This window comes from Malania oleifera, chromosome 3 (assembly GCF_029873635.1).
Source record: "Malania oleifera isolate guangnan ecotype guangnan chromosome 3, ASM2987363v1, whole genome shotgun sequence".
Taxonomy (NCBI): Eukaryota; Viridiplantae; Streptophyta; class Magnoliopsida; order Santalales; family Ximeniaceae; genus Malania; species Malania oleifera.
Window position 1 is genome coordinate 10,737,481 of NC_080419.1, and position 20,880 is coordinate 10,758,360.

Here is a 20,880-nt window from a genome sequence, read left to right on the forward strand (position 1 = left end):
TGACCTTCTAACAGTTGTAGGAAACGATGTAGACCAAGAAATATTGATAATCTGTTCTGAAAAATGTGGTTTTCAAGGTATGGAATAGGAAGCCTTGCGGGTGTAGGATCAGTATACAATAGGGGCTTTTCGACAGTTTGGTAAGGGAAACATGCTATGCTAGGAAAACCTAGTATGATTTCAGTATGAAGTTTATACTTTTACCATATTATTATTCAGAGCATAAAATTATGCAATTTATTATTGAGGTTAAAGTGTTTTAAATTATTGTGTGGCATGAAAGTATGAATACGGTATAGAAACATGTTAATACAGTATTTTCAGGAATATGTTTTACAGAATATACAGACAGTGAAATGCGTTTACAGTATCTTTCAGAATACCATGATTTTACAATTTTACTGCACCATAATAGGTAGATTTATAGTTATTTAGAAAGATACAATTGATATAGTTACAATTTTGAGGGTGAGTGTTTTTGGGGTACACTTTTGTTAGCCCTGGTATTAGTAATAGTAGTTCTTGAGAGTATAGTGAAATATGTAATATTTATGGAATATTTAGACACTCTGGTATTGTATATATATGAGGTTGTGTTTCATGTTGTTTGCTTTCCGCTGTGTAGGAAATTGTTTTAATTTAAAATAGTAGAGAATTTATCTTTATAAGGAGGTCGTTACACAGAGCCAATCTTTGTGAAATTAATTTTGGCCCTACTTTGCCTTTAAACTTTTCCAACCTTGTGTGAACAAGTTATGACATTTTAATTAAAGGGTTGTGGAACCTAATGGTCAATCTATGGTCTTTAAGCATAAATACCTAATCATGAATGAAATGCAAATATTACAGACCATAAAACTTAGTACTATTACCATACAACTTGAAAGAAGAAACAAAAATCTTCATGCTCTACTCCTTTGTAATTTCATGGATACAAAAATCTTCATGCTCTGCTCCTTTGTAATTTCTTGGATTGAGCCGAATGGTGTGCGTGTTTAAGTGCTTATTGGCTTCCATTTTTCATCTGTCATCCATGCTTAGAAAAATGAATATGTTTATACACTTAGCACACAGATGAGATACTGTGATTTGTCATAATCAAAATAGGGATAAGACTCAAAAAGTTAACATAATATATATTTGAGGAGAATATTGGAAGAGTGGAAGTAGAATCAACACAAAGAACTTGTCCGTCCTCCTGTGCAGCAGAGCTGACACTAGTAGAGACAATGTTGTGAGGGTGAGTAGGGGGCAGGAATTATTAGGGAAGCTCATCTTTAATAGTCATTTATAGAAGAAATTATTATATTAAGGTCGTAAATGAACAACGACACACTTTAAACATCAATAGATGATTATCTATTTAAATTAAACTTTTTTAAAAAAAATTACCTTAAAACACAAAAATTGAGTTAATTAGTTTTTTAAAGTATGATATTGCTAGATTACCTAACTTAATCTTTCTCTATTTATAGATACCATTTTGACCATTAAAGGCCAATGGGTTCTTAGCTAGCATTTAAGGTCAAAAGGTTTTTATGATTGATGGCAATTTTTAAACGCAATGCTTGGTGCATATAATGGATAAAATGAAATAGACTAAACTCAATTAGTTTCACAAATTTTATATGTGTCTCTTATGATTTGTTTGCTACATATAAAGGAAATAGAGTGAAATGGAATATGTGTATGTAGTTTTATGTATACATCATAAATTTTTTTTAATCCATTCCACTCTTAGTTAATTTCATTCTCTCGAATCAAACATAGGGTTACCATCTATTAATTTCATTTCATTCATTTTTTCCCTATTGTTTTCAAAAATTGGTTGGAGAATGTGGGCTGATCTTTGATTGTAGCAACGTGCAAAAAATCAAATAAGGAGACTTGGAGGACCTAGGGTGTACTTTGGGGGATTACTGATGCCTAAGTCAAGCAGTGTGGGAGGATAAAATTATTGCAACAGTAAGAATAGATGAGAATGAGATAAATTAAGATGAGATGTCTTACCTTCCTTAGGGGGTCTATTTTTATAAGCATTCGGGATACCTCCCTATTGATTTCCCACTAATGGATCGTAGGGGTCACATTTCGGATGAGTTATTAGGGAGTAAAGATTGGTGAGCTAACCCCCTACTTTAATTAACAGACATTACTTTCTTTTTATTAATCCCTTGATGTCTTTTCAATTTTTGGTCTTAAATTAGTTAATGTCGAGTTTAATGTAAGGGTCTATTTCAGGTTATATCATTTGCCCCCTACTCTAGAGTCTTAGACTTACCTTTTTGTCTCAAAAGTATACTGCATTTAATATAAGTCCTTTTTATTCTCATGAGCTTTGGATTAAGTCATCAAATGAGCATCTTTGTGCCTCCCGAGTGATGCTCATTAGATGGAACAGTACTCTACCAATAAATGTCCATTTCTTATTATCATACAAGCGGTGCTCATCAAAAGGGTCTGTACTTTGCCGAGCAGTGTTCATTTCTTACTACCTCATGAGCGGTACTCATTAGGTCGGCTTTTTTGGTCTCATAAATGGTGTTCATCAGATGAGCCAATTTTTTTTGCTGAACAATACTTGTCTCTTGTTGCCTTATAGGCAGTGCTAATCAAATAGACATTTTTGGACCTCATGAGCAATGCTCATTAAACAGGCCAACTTTTTGTTGTGAAATGCCCATCTCTTGGTGCCTTATGGGCAGTGCTCATCAAATGGGCATTTTTCAGTCTCATAAGCGGTGCTTATCAAATGAGCCAATTTTTTTACCGAGCAATGTCTGTCTCTTGTTGTCTCATGAGTGGTGCTTATCAAATGGACATTTTTGGGCATCATAAGCGGTGATCATCAGATGAATTAATTTTTTGTCAAGCAGTGTCCATCTCTTGTTGCCTCATAAGTAGTGCTTATCAAATGGGCATTTTGTGACTCATGAGTAGTGCTCATCAAATGGGCTGATTTCGATGAGTCGTGCTCACTTCTTGTTGCCGTATGAGCTGTGCTCATCAAGTAAGCATCTTCGGGCCTTATGAGCAGTGCTTATTAGATGAGTAATTTTTGGTGAGTTGTGCTCACTTCTTGTTGTCTCATAAGATATGCTCATCAAATGGGCATCTTCGGGTCTCATGAGCAGTGCTCATCAGATAGGTCATTTTTGGTGAGTCATGATCACTTTTTGTTGCCTCATGAGTTATGCTCATCAAATGGGCCACATTTTTTGTGAGTCTTGCTCACCTCTTGTTGCCTTATCAGCTATGCTCATCAACTAGGCATCTTCTATTTTTTTTTGGTTGGGTTTGATACTTTCATAACTGCCTCTTGTGGCACAATCACCTTTCCTTTAGATGTTATTTCTACTTGAGTGGCATCTAAATCATGTTTCACATGATCTTTTTTTTTTTTTTTTGTGTGTGTTCTAAGATCATGCTAAACATATCTTCTACCCTCTTTTGACAAGTAAAGAATTCATTTAGGGGCACACTTTGTGATGAAATTGTCTACCGATGTGGAGTGGATTTTTTAGGGTGATTGATCCCCAATAATAAGTCTTGATTTGGAGTTGTGCGACGTAGTCATGGTCAACGATAAGAATCCTCACTACTTCCCATAAACGACACTAATAGTTGCTACCAAAACCACTTGTAAGGAATCAAAGAAGAGAGGTTTAGAAGACCTAGAGTGTATGTCATGCCCCGAACCCGCAGATGGGTCCTAGGTGTGAATATAGTAACCTAACCTGTCTCTGTATCAATTCAAAACATACATGATATAATACCAAATGAGGGTCCAACTCCATGGGGTACACGAATGCCCTTAAAATATAAACATACACATTTATACTCATCAGATACACAGCGAAATACGGTCTTTCTATATATGAATACTACCATATCAGAGTCTATACAAAACTAGGATATACATTCCCATAATTTCAAACATACTTCGGGCGCCTACAAAAACCATCCCGACAACCCGAATATAAAACTCGTACCTAACAAGCACTAGAAGTAGCTAACGACACCCCTGCTTCTGAATGCTAGGATGTTAAACACGGCTACCTGATGGATCTGAAAAACATTTGTACGTACATTCGAGGTGAGACACGTCTTAGCAAGGAAGAAAGCAGGTTATATCAGTGTGTGGTATACCAATGTTATTTTACATAAAACATAACACTATACAATATGATACAATTCCATACAGTTCCAGTATTTTCACAAATGCATTCCAGTACTTACGATACCAAAACATACGGTTAGTGTCATCACACTAAATGCGCAACTACGCTATGAAACCTGAAACTTCAAGCGATTACATTGGCAATACGATGTAGCTCACAACAGTACGCAACTACTCCATGAATCCAAAGTTCCACAGCGATTACATTGCCAACACACAACTACTCCATGAAACCCGAAACTTCACAGTGATTACATTGTCATACAGTGTAGCTCACACCCCTCGGTGACCAGTCGGGATACGTAGTGATATTTCACACCCTCGGATATAGAGTCGAACACTCTCGCCCACGGTTTTCACACCGGTACATGGCGCAGCGTACGGTAATTAGCTGCCATATAACTATTTCGGCATATGGTAATTAGTTAGCCGATTTCACAAAACCTGAAATTATTTTGGAGCTCACACCCCTATATATATCAGCGTACGGTAATTAGCCGCCACTAACTGTTTTTACAAATACCTGTAATAATTACATACAACTATACATACCACACTTATTTGGTTTACGACAAATCATATCATTTTCCAATTCAAGTATACAATTCATACAAATATGGATAACAGTCATCTCAATAATACAGTTTAAACAAAACAAACGATTTTCCAAACAAAGCAGAGATGATACATGAAATCCCCAAATTTTTTCGAAAACTGTAACCCGAAAATCCCGTATTTTACCCGATAGATTTCCCCAAATAAGTTACCAAAACATGCATACGATCATAGACTATAAGCTTACTGATCCCGATTTCGAAAATAAACTGATATAAACTGAATCCCCTTACCTTAACCCGAGTTCCAACTACGAACTCTACGGTCCCCAAAACTACAAACCGAGACTTTGAAACCTCGATTTTAGCCCGAAACCTAAAAATACCGAAATGAGATTTCGATCCACTATGCATGAAGAGAATCTCGCTCCGATCTACGCAGTAACGTCAGATTTACGAATCAGGCAACGAACGGCGAAGAAATCAGAGAGAGAGAGAGAGAGAGAGATATAGAGAGAGATAGGGAGAGATTTTTAAGCAAACTTAGCTAGGAAGCTACCCTTTTGGATATTTATAGGCTCTTGACTTGGGTGGATTCGTCGACGAATTGGCGTCTTCGTCGACGAGTCCGCCATTACCTTTGTCGACGAAGCAGTGGCCTCATCTACGAGCCTGAGATCCCCTGTTTCCCGAAATCTCTCGGCTTCTCCTCATTGACGAGCCTCTGAATTTTGTCGACGAGAACAGAAGGGACTTCGTCAACGAACTCTGGCTTCGTCGACGAAGCTCGACCAAATTACCACTTTACCCTTCCTTCAAATATCAAATCCATATACCACGGTTCGGGTTTTTACAGTGTACTTCGGGAGATTGCTCTAATGCCTAAGTTAGGGAATATGAGAGGATAAGATTATTGTAGTAGTTAGAATAGATAAGATGAGATGAGATGTCTTATCATCCTTAGGAGGTCTATTTTTATAGGCATTTCGAGATACCTCCTTATTGATTTCTCCACTAATGGATCATAGGGATTACATTTTGGATTGGTTACTAGGGAGTAAAAATTGGTGTGCTAAGTCCCAACTTTAATTAACGGAAGTTAACCTTCTTTTCCTTAATCCTTCGATGTCTTCTCAGTTTTTGGTCTTACATTAGTTAATGCAGAGTTTAATGTCAAAGTCTCATTTAGGTTATATAATTTTCTGATCGTCAAAATTTTCCTTAATTATTCTTAATATTAATTATTTCTTATCTTTACTAAATTATTAGTATTTTTATTCTTATTACTGTTGCATTAATTAATACGGTCATTATTTATTCTAATTATTAAATTTACTTTTCTGCTATGGCTCCTTAAACACTCTCAACGTGACATTAAATTCCAACATATTTTTTATGATTTTTTTTTATTTTTATTTTTCATTTCATCATTTTTGTTCTAATTCATCTTATCTTTTTGGTATTTATTATTCTTTTTAATTTATTATCTCTATTTTTACTTCATTTTGTCTACTTTTTTGTCTTTGTTATCGATTGTCTACTTCATTTTGAATATTTATTTTTATCTGTTGGGAAAAATATAAAATTACACAATTTTCATACATTTTCTAGACATGCTTTTGGAAAGATTTTATATTCAATTTAGGTATTGAGATATCCAAAAGAAGGAATTGTTCCTACAAATATTAAAATTTAAGATATTTTTCAACTTAGGCCTTATTTGGAAAAGGAATTCCTAGGGAAGTGAGTTGGATTATTTTCTTTTTTAATGGTTTAATGCTCTTTGGGTTACTTCTAATTGTCCTCATTACCTGCCCAATGGACTTTTACAAGGTAAAGGACAATTTGCCCCCATCATTCCTAGAAGATAAATGCTATTATTAACACTAGAAGAAATACCATTTGCATTTAACATTTATTTTTTGTGCATTAAATGACAATTTTCTTCATTAATTTATACAATAAGGCAACCAATTTATCCTATTTTAATTTTCTCTCCCACCTGAAAATGTTAGTCAAAGACTAAAACTATTATTTTAATAGGGCCTCCTCTCCTAAAATGTATTATCCTTAATATTTAGGAAATTAAATAGTATGTCAAATAAATAATTTGTAATTATATTCTACGATCAAGCTATCTTCACACTAGAAAACGATTGCGAGCTATCCAATAATTCTCACTAAATGTTACATTACGTTTGGCTGCATAATCAACTAGTGACGAAAAAAAGAAGAAGTTATATTTCCACTTTTTTTTTTTTTTAACAGAAGAACCCAGAATGAAAGAAAAGGGAACACATTCTATCAATATTTTTTTAAATAAGGAGGTGATCATATCTCGTAATTGCATCTTAAAGTTAGAAACCAAGATTTAAAACATTAAAATCCTAAATGATAATTGTTAAAATGTCCTTTGAAATAAATTTATTATAAGATATACTTAAAACACTTAAGAGTATGAAGTTTGATTTTGCCGAGACCCTACTACATCTAACATTTGAAATAAATAAATATATAAATAAACAGCGATCCACGGGAGCATTTCCTTTTATTAAGTAAAAGCTTATTCTTCTAATTTCTACTTTCCATTCGGAACAAGTCAACAAGAAAAGAAAGCCCTTTTCAAAAATTTAATTGCAAAAAGGAAACTCCTCTTTTTTTTTTTTTTCTTTTTTCTTTTTTATGTTTTGCTTTGCAAAGAAAAGCTTTGGTCATTAGGTTCACAATAAAATAAAAATAAAAATAAAAAATAAGAATGAAAGAGCATTTATTAAAGATTTAACCCTGCCCAAAAATATTGAACACATCAGCAATGCACCGGACGAGCAACAAAGTGGCCGGCAGAACGAAACACGAAGGTGTAAACCCAAAATGGTGGTTTTTGTTTTGAACCCCCGTGAATCATCAGGATGATGATGCTGGGATCGTGGAGCGCGAGTTCGATTAATCTCGCCATACCCAGGTGAAAACACTTGCAGGTTTCTCTCTCTACAGGTAATGCCTTCACTCTCCCTGGTCATATCACGCGTGGGTCACTCTGTTCACTCTTCACTCTGCAATTTGTATTCAGCCTTCCCCATTTTCTCTCTCAATGATGTCCTTTCGAATTCAGCTGAGTCCTTTCCTTCTTTATGTTTCTTTCTTTTAAGTCTGTCATAAGGGTTTTCTATCCCTTTCATTATTGTAATTTATTTCTCATCTCTGCAATTGATCCTGCAACTGCCCCCTTGCATTCTCGCAAAACTTTCTCTCTCTTGATGTTTTTCATTTTCCTATGATTTATCTTTTTTTTCTGGGGTGGATATTCCTCTCGTTTAACCAACATTTGATGAAATAGGTTTTGTTCTCTCTACTGCTTTGGGTATTATTCATATGTGTTTCTAACTGCGAAGGTGCAAATGAAACTTCGATTTCTTTTTTGTATGTTAATGGCAGTGCTTTGCGCGTTTATGGTGATTCTCTGATTCGGTTTGATTGTCTGTAATTTGTTTCTTGTTGGTGTTTATTGGTGTAGAAGATCAAGTGATGTCAACTGAAATCACTGCTGAAGATCAAGAGAATATATGATTACGAGGACTTCAAACTTGAATTTAAATTTGTGATTTCAGTTGAAATCACTTGATCTTCTACAATTGGTAACTCCAGCGCTGTAATCGAGCTACTTGTGACCTATTTTCATTTTTTTTTTTTTTTTGTTAATGCTGCTTCGGTGGGTTTTGGTTGTAGATTGGAGTGTAGTGTCATTCTTTGAGCCAACAATGAGGATTATCTTTCTCGTGAAGAATGGAATGAGCACTTACCCTTCATAGTTTTCTATTGAAAACGCAGATTTCTGTTCTTGCCATTGATGGGTACGGTTGGCAATAACTGGGATGAAGAATGCTCTGTCATTGGAGACAAAGGAGAAATCAGATTTATCGATTTTGAGGATGATAAATCTGTGTGTAGTTACAACCCAAATGAAGAGGGTCCAATTGTTATTTCTGTTCCGTTCCCTTTTGCAAGAGGAAAGCCTCGATCAGTATTTGTGGGAGACACTGCTGCGGATTCAATCACCATCAGTAACACCACCAGTGAGCCTGTGGAACTCTGGGCAGTTAAAATTTATGCCTCAAATCCTGAAGACTCATTCACCCTTTCTCTGATGGAGCCTCCATCTGCAACTTCAGATGAGGAAACCATTCAAAGTTTCTTTGCAACTTTCTGCATCGAGGACAGAGTGCTTCAGCCACACCAGACACTAACCGTTTGGTTATCTTGCAAACCAAAGGAAATTGGCTTGTTAACCTCTGTTGTACATTTTGACGTGGGGCATAACAGGATAGAGAGGGTGGTTTTTCTACTGGCTGAGGATAAGATCTCTCGGTCTTTGGCTTCAAACAAACCATATTGTCGAGGCAGAAAAACGAAGCAATTTGCCGTGGATACATTTGTTCGGGGCATGCGCCCTGTGAAGCAAGGAAACCAAAGGTTCAGGTATAGGCTTCCTCCATATCCAATTCCGGAGGATGTCAGAGAAGTTGTAGAGAGTAAGCAGATCCCTGATGCTGTCAAAGATGGTCTAAGAGGAAAGAACTATGCATCTTACTTCAAAACTTTACTGGCCATGGAGGAGATACATATTGAGGTAACGTCTAATTTCTTAAAGGAAAGAATACAAATGATAAGGTTTAGTGCTAAAATGCTAACTTGCTGCTTCAGGAAGACATGAGGAGTTACGACATGGAGCGTGTCAAAATGAGAAGGGAAGGGAATCGATTCTTGTCCCTTGAGGTTCCAGGACTGGCTGAAAGAAGGCCTTCACTTGTCCATGGAGATTCCATTTTTGTAAAGCCTGCCTCTCAGGATGCAAATGACAACACTCCTCCATATCAGGTTTTTGGTCTCTTTATGTTGTCTTGTGTTTGTTAGCATTGTATTGTATCATGTAGCTTGAACTGTGAACTAGTTCTCCTAGATTTATTTACCTAAAATACCAGATGCATGATGAGTATTTGGATTCGAATAAGAGAATGCCTGCATTGTGCTTTAATAAATGTAATCCTCCTCAAAAGGATATGTTGGCTGGGAGAAGGCTTTCTTGAATATCCTGACCCCCATGAATCCATATAATTTGTTCATTTTTGTGACATTTTATTGCATTGCATTGTATGTTGCGTGTTTTCAAATGGGCATCACTTGTCACACAGTTAGGATTATCCCAACAATTTGATTTTTGGTGAATGAGATCTGCCAGTTTTACATATTAAATAGAAGCTTCTTGTTACCCTATACAAGATGCTTGTCAAAAACCCAATTAGTGATCACTACATGAATACACCATTACTCCTGATGAGAGTCACATACCATGAACAAGTATATGCATTATTCCTTCATCATTATCTGTTTGTACATATAATTCAGATATCTCATCATGCACTAATTTATTATTTCCTTGTTTTGGAAATCATGCGATCAAAGTTAAGAATCTAATCTCATTTTCTCCAAAACTAAATCTTGAATGGGGTGTTATGCAGGGTTTCATTCACCGTGTTGAAGCTGATAAAGTATTTCTAAAGTTTGCCAATGAATTCCATTGTTGTCATAGAGATGAGACCTTCTATAATGTTCAGTTCACATATAATCGAGTGATCGTGAGACGCTTATATCGGGCTGTTGAAGCTGCAGAAAGCTTGGAGACAAAGCTTCTCTTTCCATCTGAGTCTAGGAGGCGACGGATAAAGGCAACTCCACTGGTGCCCATATCTTGTAATCTCAATGAGGAACAGATGTGTTCTATTGAGATGATACTTGGCTGCAAAGGAGCCCCACCGTACGTGATATATGGGCCTCCTGGTACAGGAAAGACCATGACACTTGTGGAAGCTATCCTTCAAGTCTACACAACTCAGAAGAATGCATGTATACTTGTCTGTGCACCTTCAAATAGTGCTGCTGACCACATTCTGGAAAAACTCCTCAGTGAGAAGGCAGTCAAAGTTCAAGAGAATGACCTATTCAGGCTGAATGCAGCTGCACGTTCTTATGAGGATGTTAAGCCTGAACATATTCCCTTCTGCTTTTTTGATGATCTGATTTTCAAGTGTCCCCCACTCGAAGCCCTAATGTGCTATAGGATCATCATATCAACCTATATGAGTGCTGCTCTTCTTTATGCAGAAGGTGTTGAGCGAGGTCACTTCTCTCATATTTTTTTGGATGAGGCTGGCCAAGCTTCAGAGCCAGAAACTATGATTCCCATATCCCACCTTTGCAGAAGAGAGACAGTTGTTGTACTTGCTGGAGACCCAAGACAATTAGGTCCTGTAATATGCTCTAAAGAAGCAGAGGCTTATGGATTGGGAAAATCATACCTGGAGAGGTTATTTGAATATGAGTTTTACAACAAGAAGGATGAAAATTATGTAACTAAACTGGTTAGAAATTATCGATGTCACCCGGAAATTCTCTCTCTCCCTTCAAAACTGTTCTATGAAGGGGAATTGATTGCATGTAAAGACAATAGTATCTCTTCAGCTTTCTCGGACCTCCTTCCTAACAGAAAGTTTCCCATTCTTTTCATTGGCATCCAAGGCTGTGATGAGAGAGAAGGAAGTAACCCATCATGGTTCAATAGGATTGAAGCGAGTAAGGTAGTTGAAATTATCAGGAAACTGACAAATAGTGGCAAAATGAGTGAGGAAGATATTGGGGTGATAACACCTTATAGGCAGCAAGTACTGAAAATAAACAAAGCTCTTGAGAACATGGACATGCCTGGTACCAAGGTTGGCAGTGTTGAACAATTTCAGGGACAAGAAAGGCAAGTTATTATTGTATCTACCGTCCGTTCAACAATCAAACACAATGAGTTTGACAAAACCCACTGTTTGGGGTTTCTGAGCAGTCCACGGAGGTTTAATGTGGCCATTACTCGTGCCATATCATTGCTTATTATTATTGGCAATCCGCACATTATCAGTGAGGTAAATCTCATCCTTTATGAGCCACTATTTGTCAATAACTTCGTTTTGTTAATATAAAGAAACCCATGCTGAGGACAAGAAGATGATGCTATTAATAGTTGTTTAACTGGATACAACAGCAGCATCACTGCATTAGTGCTTTTAGACCACAGCTAGTGTTGCATGCTTTTCATATCTTTGTATCCTTTTTTATTTTTTTTTAAAGGAGAGAGAAATCTTAAACAGTATTTTTCCCTATTATTAAACTATTAACAGTATCAGACTAGAGCAAGAGTAAAAACCCTGAACCCTGTTGCCCATGTAAGTCATTAGTAAAGACTGAAAAAGAAAATAATAACCAAAAATAGTACAAGAAGATTCGGAGTGGTACAATATGATTTTTAGTCCTCAAAAGAGGAAGACTAAAACTGGAATACCCAAAAAAAATGTTTATGGGAATAAGATTGGCTCTAAATGCATGAATGATGCAGGAAATGTTACATTAAAATATTCGAGAATGATGAAATCCTTAGATTGATTAAAACTTATATCACTCTTTAACAGAAATTCTTGTAGAATCATGACTGATAAAAAGTTATAAATTCAAATTTTACTGAAATGATAACGAAAGTCCAAAGAATAATATATCAATTTTCATTTATTCACCTTGCTATAAGATTATCATTTAATTTGAAAAATACCAAAATTATTCCTTCAATGGAAAACATAGTGATGGAGAGCCACCAATGGAGAACTTTAGATGTTTATATTATGGCTATGGTTTGTTTTTTTAGTTCAGGAAAATTCTAGTTATTGTAAAAGTTGAGTTAGTTTTGTGTATTTAACTATTCAGGGTTATTTTGTAATTTCTTGTTTTACTGGGGCTTTTTATGTAAATATGTGTTTTAGTTAGTAGTGGGTGTAAGTGCTGGACATGTAAGTTATTGTACAGCTATCATTTGAAATCAGAACTGCTGCAGTTTCCCTCTCTGTCTCTCTCTCCCACAGGTTCTCGTTCTGCCGCTTCTTTCTGTCCCATCTCTGTTCTGTTCTGCCCTTCTACATTCTATCTCTCTTTTTCTTTGTTCTGTCATCCTCTTCGTCTGTTCTAGATCCGTTCTACTGCTTCTCCTTCGTCCCTCTTCTTCCTTCTAAGTGGTTCTTCTTCCCTTCTCTTCTTCTAATTCTCACAGCTCTCTATTTCCAAATTCCATTACTTGTCCTACATCAAATTGGTAACAGAGCAAACCACAATCACCACATGGCCATTCAAAGTTCAGAATTGCAAGCACTGTCCACCTGCAATTTTTCCCAGAAATTACAGTTGTGCCACTGGTTCAAGACCCTAAATTTCAGTTATCATTTTATGACGCTTCCTCCACAATTAGAATCAGAAACCTTCAAAGATGCCTCCCTGCAATTTCACCTCCACCCAATGAAGTGTGTGGCCCCATGTGTTGCCCGGATGTTAATCCCTCCCCCCCCCCCCCCCCCCCCTCACAAAAAAAAAATCCCAAATATGAGAGTGTTTATTTGACACACCACCACCCATTTAACTCCTCAGCCCCTGATCTGGATCCAGTGAAAATTTCATTGCTGGGGAAGCTCTGATGGCGGCCAACGCACTGGTCATGCTCGTGAGGGAGTTACTGCACTCCTCCTGTATTTCCTAGACCCACAATATACTGCTTCCAGCCACAATATTTTGTATTTTATCATGATATTTTGAAGATTTTTAGTTGAGAACTGATTGATCAAGTTTGGTTCACATTTTTTCTAAGGATAAATTCAGCCTAATCTTGGACTATCAAAGCAAATTTCTGAGTTTTGAAGGCCTATCAGCACTCAGGTTGAGGCCTAGTTGCTGTATTTTGAGATTTACTGTGACAAATTGGCCTGCCATTATGAAATTTTGATGTTGGTCCAGAGAAATTCAACTTTGGTTGTTTGGCACATATTGTTGTAACTTGGAAGGAAAAATTCAACGTGACAGCATCAGTCTTCAAGTTTATTTGTGGAACATCTAAGGACCTTTGGTAAGGTTGCATAATCTTACAATACTTTCATTCCATAGATTTTGATTTAATATCATTTACCTGATTGGTACTCGTTCAAGTTTGCATTGATCCATATTTGCGCTTTGGTTTAAAGAGAGAAAATGATGAGTCAATTCCACATATCTGGTTCCCAGCTAGTTGGCAGTTCTCAACAATTGGTAAAACTTAGATGTCCTTATTTTGATGGTTGTTGAGGTCCTCTGCCTTTCTTAGATTGGTTGGATGACATGGACAATTATTTTAATTGGCATGGATTGTCTAACCACCTAAATATCTACTTAGCTAAATCAAGGCTTCTTGGTTTAGCAAATCAATATTTGCAAAAAGTTGAAAGGGACAAAAAATTTCTTGGAGAACCACCTGTTAGCACATGGTTTGAAATGAAATGTACCTTAAGAGAAAAGTATGCCCCCCTTCCCCCTCTTCCCCCCCCCCCCCCCCCAACCCACCAATTCTTACATGGAGCAATTACTAGACCAACTATGCAGTCTTAGACAGCTTCTTTCTGTCAACAATTATTACCTTAAATACGGATACCTCATTTATTGGTATGCTCTTTGTAAGGAACCTAGAATGGTAATTTTGTTCAAGGGTTCAGGGGTGCAATCAGAAGGTGTATAAATGAAATCATCCCTCTTGCCATCTTTTGGTGTGCTTGGAAAGAAAGAAATAAAGAGCCTTCAAAGATTCATCTACTTCGCTTCAGACCTGCAAAGACCAATGGATTGCTGTTATCTGCTGGCTTAGTGGGAGAATTGTTAATGATCATTTTGTAATCCTTGATGTTTGCAACACTCTTTAGAGTGGTTGATCTTTTGTATCAAGGACTGGTATTCCCTTGATGCCTTGCTATTACTTGCTAATATATTTTCTCTTTGCTGATTAATAAAAAAAAAAAAATCAGTCTAGATCAATTTCTCCATGGTCACGAGGCATTCCTATATCCACTGAAGATGATTTAGAGAAAACTCAACTTGTTGAGGATATCAAAAGTGCTCATCCAAATTGTTTCATAATAGAATATCATGACTACATAAATGATTTGCATATTATTAGTGCACAATTTTTTGATTTTTCCGTGGACATGAGTCATGAATCTTCTAAAATGAGGCTGTAGACTTGCCTTAGTGACCCTAAAATTGTTGGAGCCTCTAGGCCAGTGATGGACCTTGATTTGTCACCAAGCTTTGTTGTTGAGACTTGCAATGAGCATCAAGATGAGTTGCCAACTACTAAGACAGATATGTTTGTCAATGACCTTGCTTTACAACCTCAATTTTACGTTTCTAAGTCAAAAGAGTGAGGAAAAATTGGTTGCTCCAGAGTTTGTTGAAAATTCTTTGATCATGGAACCTATTGTTGAAAATCCCCTTGAATAATTTATCCTTAATCCAATAAACTTGTGCCTCCATCCCTTGCACATTCTCCCAATAGATCTTCTTTAACCAAATCTAATGAAATATCGTCTGTCATTTTGGAATATGGACCAAATGTATAGTTGCTTGAGTTGCTAATAGATTTGGTAATTAAATTGATTTCTTGTTTGGAGGACTTGGTTACTTTATCAGAGGACATTGCGGCCTTCTATGGTACTTGCAGTTGGAGGATCTTCTAAAACTCTCTAGTTGTGATTGATGATGAAATGCTGATCATGTCTCCTCTTGATTTGCCTACATGTTCGACTTTGTTCCCACTCATGAAGTTAAAGCTACCACGCCATTTCAAAACTTGAGGTCAAGTTTTCTCTAACAAGGGGTGTTTGATTAAGAGCTTTAGATTTTTATATTGTAGCTTGGGTTTGTATTTTAGTTTGGGAAAACTCTGCTTATTTTATAAGTTTAGCTCGTCTATGTTTAGTTTGTTTATTTAACTAATTTGGGGTTATTTTGTAATTTCTTGTTTTATTGGGCCTTTTATGTCAATATTTGTTTTAGTTAGTAGTGAGTATAAGGGCTGGACATTTAAGTTATTGTACAGTCATTGTTTTGAATCAGATTGCTGCATTTTCCTTCTCTGTTTTCTCTCTTCCTGCAGGTTCCTGCTTCCCTTCTTCTTCCTCCTTCCTTCTTCCTTCTTCTTCGTCTTTCTCTCTCATCTCTGTTCTGTTCTGCTCTGCCTCCATCTATACCCTCCTCTTCTTCTGTCCTGCTGCTTCTCTTCTTCTTCTTCTTCTGAGTCCCAATATTTGTCCTACATCACATAGGCATTTAATTGAGTTTCTCTTTAAGAAGATTAAGGGTGGATGAATTTCATAGAGGAGAATTTGTTCTTTTAATCCAAAACTCTTTCAAGAGAATAAAACTATAATTGTATGATGCATATATTTCTAATCAGCTAACAGTTTTGAGTTTGAATGGCAAAATAGGAGATTTGAGTGATTCATTACTGGGGAAGGATGTTAGTAGTTCGCTCAAGTAGAGGATAAGTTGGGATGTCTTACACTGCCATTTCGCTTTAATATTTTACAAGTTCCTTTAACCTCTAATATATATTTGAATTATTAATTTTGGATTTATCTTGAGGGGGATTTATGTCAAGCATTATGCTTATATACATGAGATATCGCACAATTATTTTAAGCTTCTGTGCAGTCTCTTGTACAGACTTGAAGCTATGCATCTTTATTCTTATACTTTATCTCCTCATTTATCATAAGCTATTATTCATTTTAGTGCAGCTTTAACCGGAAGTTGAGTAACTATTTGTATAATGATTGCTGATGACACTTGCCCAAGTGTGTGATAAAACAGCTATGATTTCATTTGATTTCACCATTCAAATCTCTCTCTCTCTGTGTGTGCTGAGTGCCCAAGTGTCACGGTCCCACATCGGATGTGAACTAGGGAGATCTTGGGCTTATAAGGAGGGTTTGGGCTCCAACTAAGAGAGGCGCCTTTTCTAGGACAAACCCATGAGGTCAGTGGCTAGTGGGTCAAAGCGGACAATACCTTACCAGAGTTGGGCCCAGGACAATTATATTTGGTATCAGAGCCTCCATGGGGGTATTATTATGTGAGTAGACCCGCCCTGGGGGTACTATCACGTGAGTGGACCTACCCTAGAGGTATCTACACAGAAGTATAAACCACTTTGATGAGGACGTCAAAGATCGGACGAGAGGGTCTGTCACGGTCTCACATTGGATGTGTAATAGGGAGATCACGCTGACAAGGATGTCAAAAATCAGACGGGAGAGCTTGTCACGAACTCATATCGGATGTGTACTTGGGAAAATCACGTTGACGAGAACATTAGAGATTGGACGGGAGAGATTGTCACGGTCCCACATCGGATGTGTACTAGAGAGATCTTAGGCTTATAAGGAGAGTTTGGACTTCTACAATGAGAGGCGCCTGTTATAGAACAAACCTATGAGGCTAGTGGGCCAAAGCGAACAATACCTCACCAGAGTTGAGTCCAGGACCATTATTCCAAGCAAAATTTATACCAAAAATATCTCATTGTATGAAACCATAAGCTAGAAATACACTAGTTTGTTATCTTATACAATTAACTAATTCCATGGGTTTGGGAATTGGGAATGATTTAACAAGCTGCTCAAATGTACTCTAACCCCATGTTTGGAGAGACCTTGGATTTAGAATTGTATTGGGTTTGGATAAAATGATGTATAAAATTTTATTGAAATTTATTTAAATTCACCCAAATCCAAATTTAAGATCTGAAATCCTTGCTCTCAAACACTACCTAAATATTTTTAATTGTGGCCTCCTAAGCATATTCCGACTGTTCCGCTGACTACACCTGGACTGCTTGCTTTAGAACATGGGTATGGAGGTATCCTATTTCACTCTTACCATTTTTTTGTGATGGATGTCCATACATTGGATACTATCTTATAAATGTTATGGGAAATAAAATAGAAAATGAGGAAGAAATAGTGAAGTCGTTGGGAATATATGCATTGCAATGCTAATGTAGATTAGTCCAGGAACAGGTGTTTCAGAACTATCATGGCGGTGTGGTAAGTTGGTGACCATCTTATGCAATCATAAAATCATATTTGATTCCTGTATTCTCGTAGCGTAGGGCTTCATTGTTTTAGATTACTAATATTAGGTTTGCATTTGGCAGGACCCATATTGGAATAAACTTTTATGGCATTGCTCAGACAATGATTCTTATCAAGGTTGTGGTCTTCCTGTAAGGCAGGATAATGTGGATGACTACTTGGCACAGGAGACCTTGAACTATGAAGAAAATCATCAACCCCGTGATGAAGTTGAATGCGGTGAGGAGTGCTTTCAAGAAATTGCTAGACCAGAAGAAAACTATAAACCCTCTGAAGGAACCAGTCGGGGGCAAGAATGGTGTCAAGAAATCCCTAAACCTGTTACAGATGAAGCTGAATGGTCTGATGGTTGGCGTGATTAGAGAGAAGAAACAGGCACCAAAGACTTTTCTCTTGTTGCATTTCTTTCTATCCTCAGTAAATAGGTGTTAATATCAGAAATAAAGATTGGAGAAAGATAACTGTGTTTCTCTTTTAAGCCGTTTCCTGCATATACTGCTTTATCAAACCATTGCAAGATTACTATCAAAAAGCTTATTCAAAATCTCTTAATTACACATGCCATAACACACGAAAAGCTTATTCAAAATCTAGATGATTTTGATTGATTGAATTCATTGAAGCTTCAAAATCAATTTGCATATCCAAAATAAGGATACCAAAATGTGAATTATTATTTGCTTGAAAGACGTGTGGGCAAATATTGCACTAAAAATACAAAAAGATGGGTAGCAAGGGAAATCATGACTCTGAGTAGAATCATAATACCACTATCGTTGACCCTTTTTGTTGCGAATGAAGCTATAGCAGGTTTTGCTGATGATCTTGGCAGTCTGGGCAGTCTCGTGGGTTCTGGAGTCGAGCTTGTCAAAGGAGACGCAGAAGTAGCAGTTTCTGCAGAGTAGTGATGTAGAGTTTAGTTTCAGAACAAATCCTTTCCAACTACTAGGTTGCTTGAACCACTCGATTTCATTTCCATCACCATTTTTGCATGCTTTTGGCATTTTCATAATGTGTGGAATCCGTCCATATATGCTTTGGCAGTTCACAGCAATAATTATAATTTTTTTTTTCCCATTGCCTTCTAAAAAATGTGTGCAATCATGAATCAGACCTTGTAACCTGACTGTTCTTGCGTTTTACATGTCCTATTAAAATGAGCAATTTTGCCTGAAACTTCATTGTGATTAGCAGGCGCAAAGTACGAAATGTGGAAAGAACATATATTTTTTTAGGCAAGTAAAATGGCTACCTTCCATACGAAAATACTAATCCAAAAATAACTAGTATGAGTAGAAAAATGCAGAAATGGGAACAAGCTAAGAGATGACTTGGGCTAGACCAGAATTTTGCGGCTGCGAAGCCCCTGATGCTGGTGGATTTGAAAGCCCTGAATCTGCTAGACAAGTGAAAAGTTTCCCAAGGTTGGTGAAGAATTCAAACCAGAAAGCAAGATAAGAGATCACTTTGTATAAATTACCAGAATTTAGTGGTTGCGAAATCCCTGCTTCCGGTGGTTCTGGAATCCATGAATCCGCTACACGAGTAAATTTCCCGCAGTTGATAAATATTCAAACGAAAAAATTATTAAAGAAAAAAAAATGTGTACTTCGAGGGAAGAAAAAATGAGATGAGCACACACGCAATCACATACCTGCTGTGCCCTGGAGAGGAGGCAGTGCTGGCGACCCTATGCACATTAAATTGTAAATTATTATGATCGGTACATAGATTTCAGGGTGAGACATGCTTGGATAACATGTAAAATTAGGAGAAGAATTGAGATTTTTTTTTTCTGTGTGTCTGATTGGAGGTATAAAAATGCGATCTGAAAGAAAAAAATCTTTCAGAATCAATCGTTAGTTTTAAAGAAAGATTTACAATTTGTAAAAATGAGATCAAGAATTCAAGATTCAAACCTGAACAGAGAGACTCCAGAGAGCCATTCGCAGCGGAACTGCTCGCGTTCACCGGAAGACAGAGGGGCGGGAGACTGAGGAGTCTGGTGGTGTTCAGGGGGAAGCCGAGGAGCAGAGGCTGCCGGAGAAGGTAACAGAGGCAGTGGACACCGTCGCCGTCGAAGGCCGAGGCGAAGGCGTCGCAGCACTGAGAAGGAGCAGATGAGGTGGCGTTGTTCGGCGGAGACGAAACGTAGGGAAGACAGGGGGAGAACGACACCAGTTCGTCGGTGCAACCTCCAGGTGGCGGAGGCGCTTCCGCGGCAGTGGAGGGCTCCGCCACCATCGACATCAGGATCAGCGCGACAGTGGCCGGAAAGAGAATTGAATCGGTGAGTTTCATTTTTGATCGAGTTATCTTCGTACGCTTGAAAATTTTTGAGGTTTGTTAATGTCGTTATGAGCTTATTGTGTGAATACTGCAGTTTATGGCGGGAGCGACAAATCGTTTACCAGAAATACCCTTCATTGTGTGCAAAATTACATCTCTAATTTACACTAAAAATAAACTTTATTATAACATTATTGGAATAGATTATGTTAGAAACTTGGTTTATTTATCTAATGGAATGATTAATCATGAAGACATGAGTTTATAATATTCTTATGCCATATTATAAAAACCTATAATTATTCATAAACAAACATGAATAATTAAATAATAATTTAAATAAGTTTACGATGTCCTTATCTTATGTTTGAGAGGTCTTAAAATTAATATGGATAGATATAATTTAAAATTATATGAATTTTGTTTAAATAACAAAAATTTAAACTTAAGACTCAAAATTCATGCTACTAAATGTAATGTAGGGTTATGATTTTTTTTATATTTTTTTTTAATGTCAAATGAGGTGATAGTTGGTGTCGGTGTATTTAATATTTTAAAATTATTAATTTATATATGAAGTGAATGTATCTTGGGACAGGACATGTACCTTAGATAGATTAAGGAATGTATCTATGCTTAAATAAGTTTTTAATTTATGTATCTCATTAATTCATAAATCATTTATCTTAGTGTACCTTGATTTGAGGTATATATCTAGTTTATTTTAGATGCATCCTATTTATTAATTGCATGAGTAACGAAAAGTCTAGTGTGTCTATAAATAGATCTTTATAGTCTTAATGGCACACAACATAGTTTTTAT

General features: G+C 36.7%; 2 protein-coding genes across 5 annotated transcripts; one reads left to right on the top strand and one right to left on the bottom strand.

Annotated features, from left to right (window-relative positions):
• Positions 1-7,491: 7,491 nt before the first annotated feature.
• Positions 7,492-18,312, top strand: LOC131150997 (probable RNA helicase SDE3). 4 transcript variants are annotated; one of them, XM_058102145.1, is made up of 6 exons: positions 7,531-7,728; positions 8,249-8,369; positions 8,461-9,361; positions 9,436-9,609; positions 10,251-11,699; positions 17,831-18,312. In XM_058102145.1, the coding sequence occupies exons 3-6, from the start codon at positions 8,582-8,584 to the stop codon at positions 18,128-18,130; spliced, it is 2,703 nt and encodes a 900-aa protein (XP_057958128.1). In that variant the 5' UTR covers positions 7,531-7,728; positions 8,249-8,369; positions 8,461-8,581; the 3' UTR covers positions 18,131-18,312. The 4 variants fall into 4 exon arrangements, with proteins under 4 accessions (XP_057958131.1, XP_057958128.1, XP_057958127.1 ...); XM_058102148.1 differs by lacking the exon at positions 8,249-8,369 and having other exon boundaries at positions 7,492-7,728; positions 8,563-9,361; XM_058102144.1 differs by lacking the exon at positions 8,249-8,369.
• LOC131150998 (non-specific lipid transfer protein GPI-anchored 25) lies at positions 18,235-20,122 on the bottom strand. Its single transcript, XM_058102149.1, has 5 exons — positions 19,688-20,122; positions 19,423-19,458; positions 19,249-19,305; positions 19,111-19,164; positions 18,235-18,662 (listed from the first exon to the last, which is right to left on the bottom strand). The coding sequence occupies exons 1-5, from the start codon at positions 20,067-20,069 to the stop codon at positions 18,442-18,444; spliced, it is 750 nt and encodes a 249-aa protein (XP_057958132.1). The 5' UTR covers positions 20,070-20,122; the 3' UTR covers positions 18,235-18,441.
• Positions 20,123-20,880: the final 758 nt, after the last annotated feature.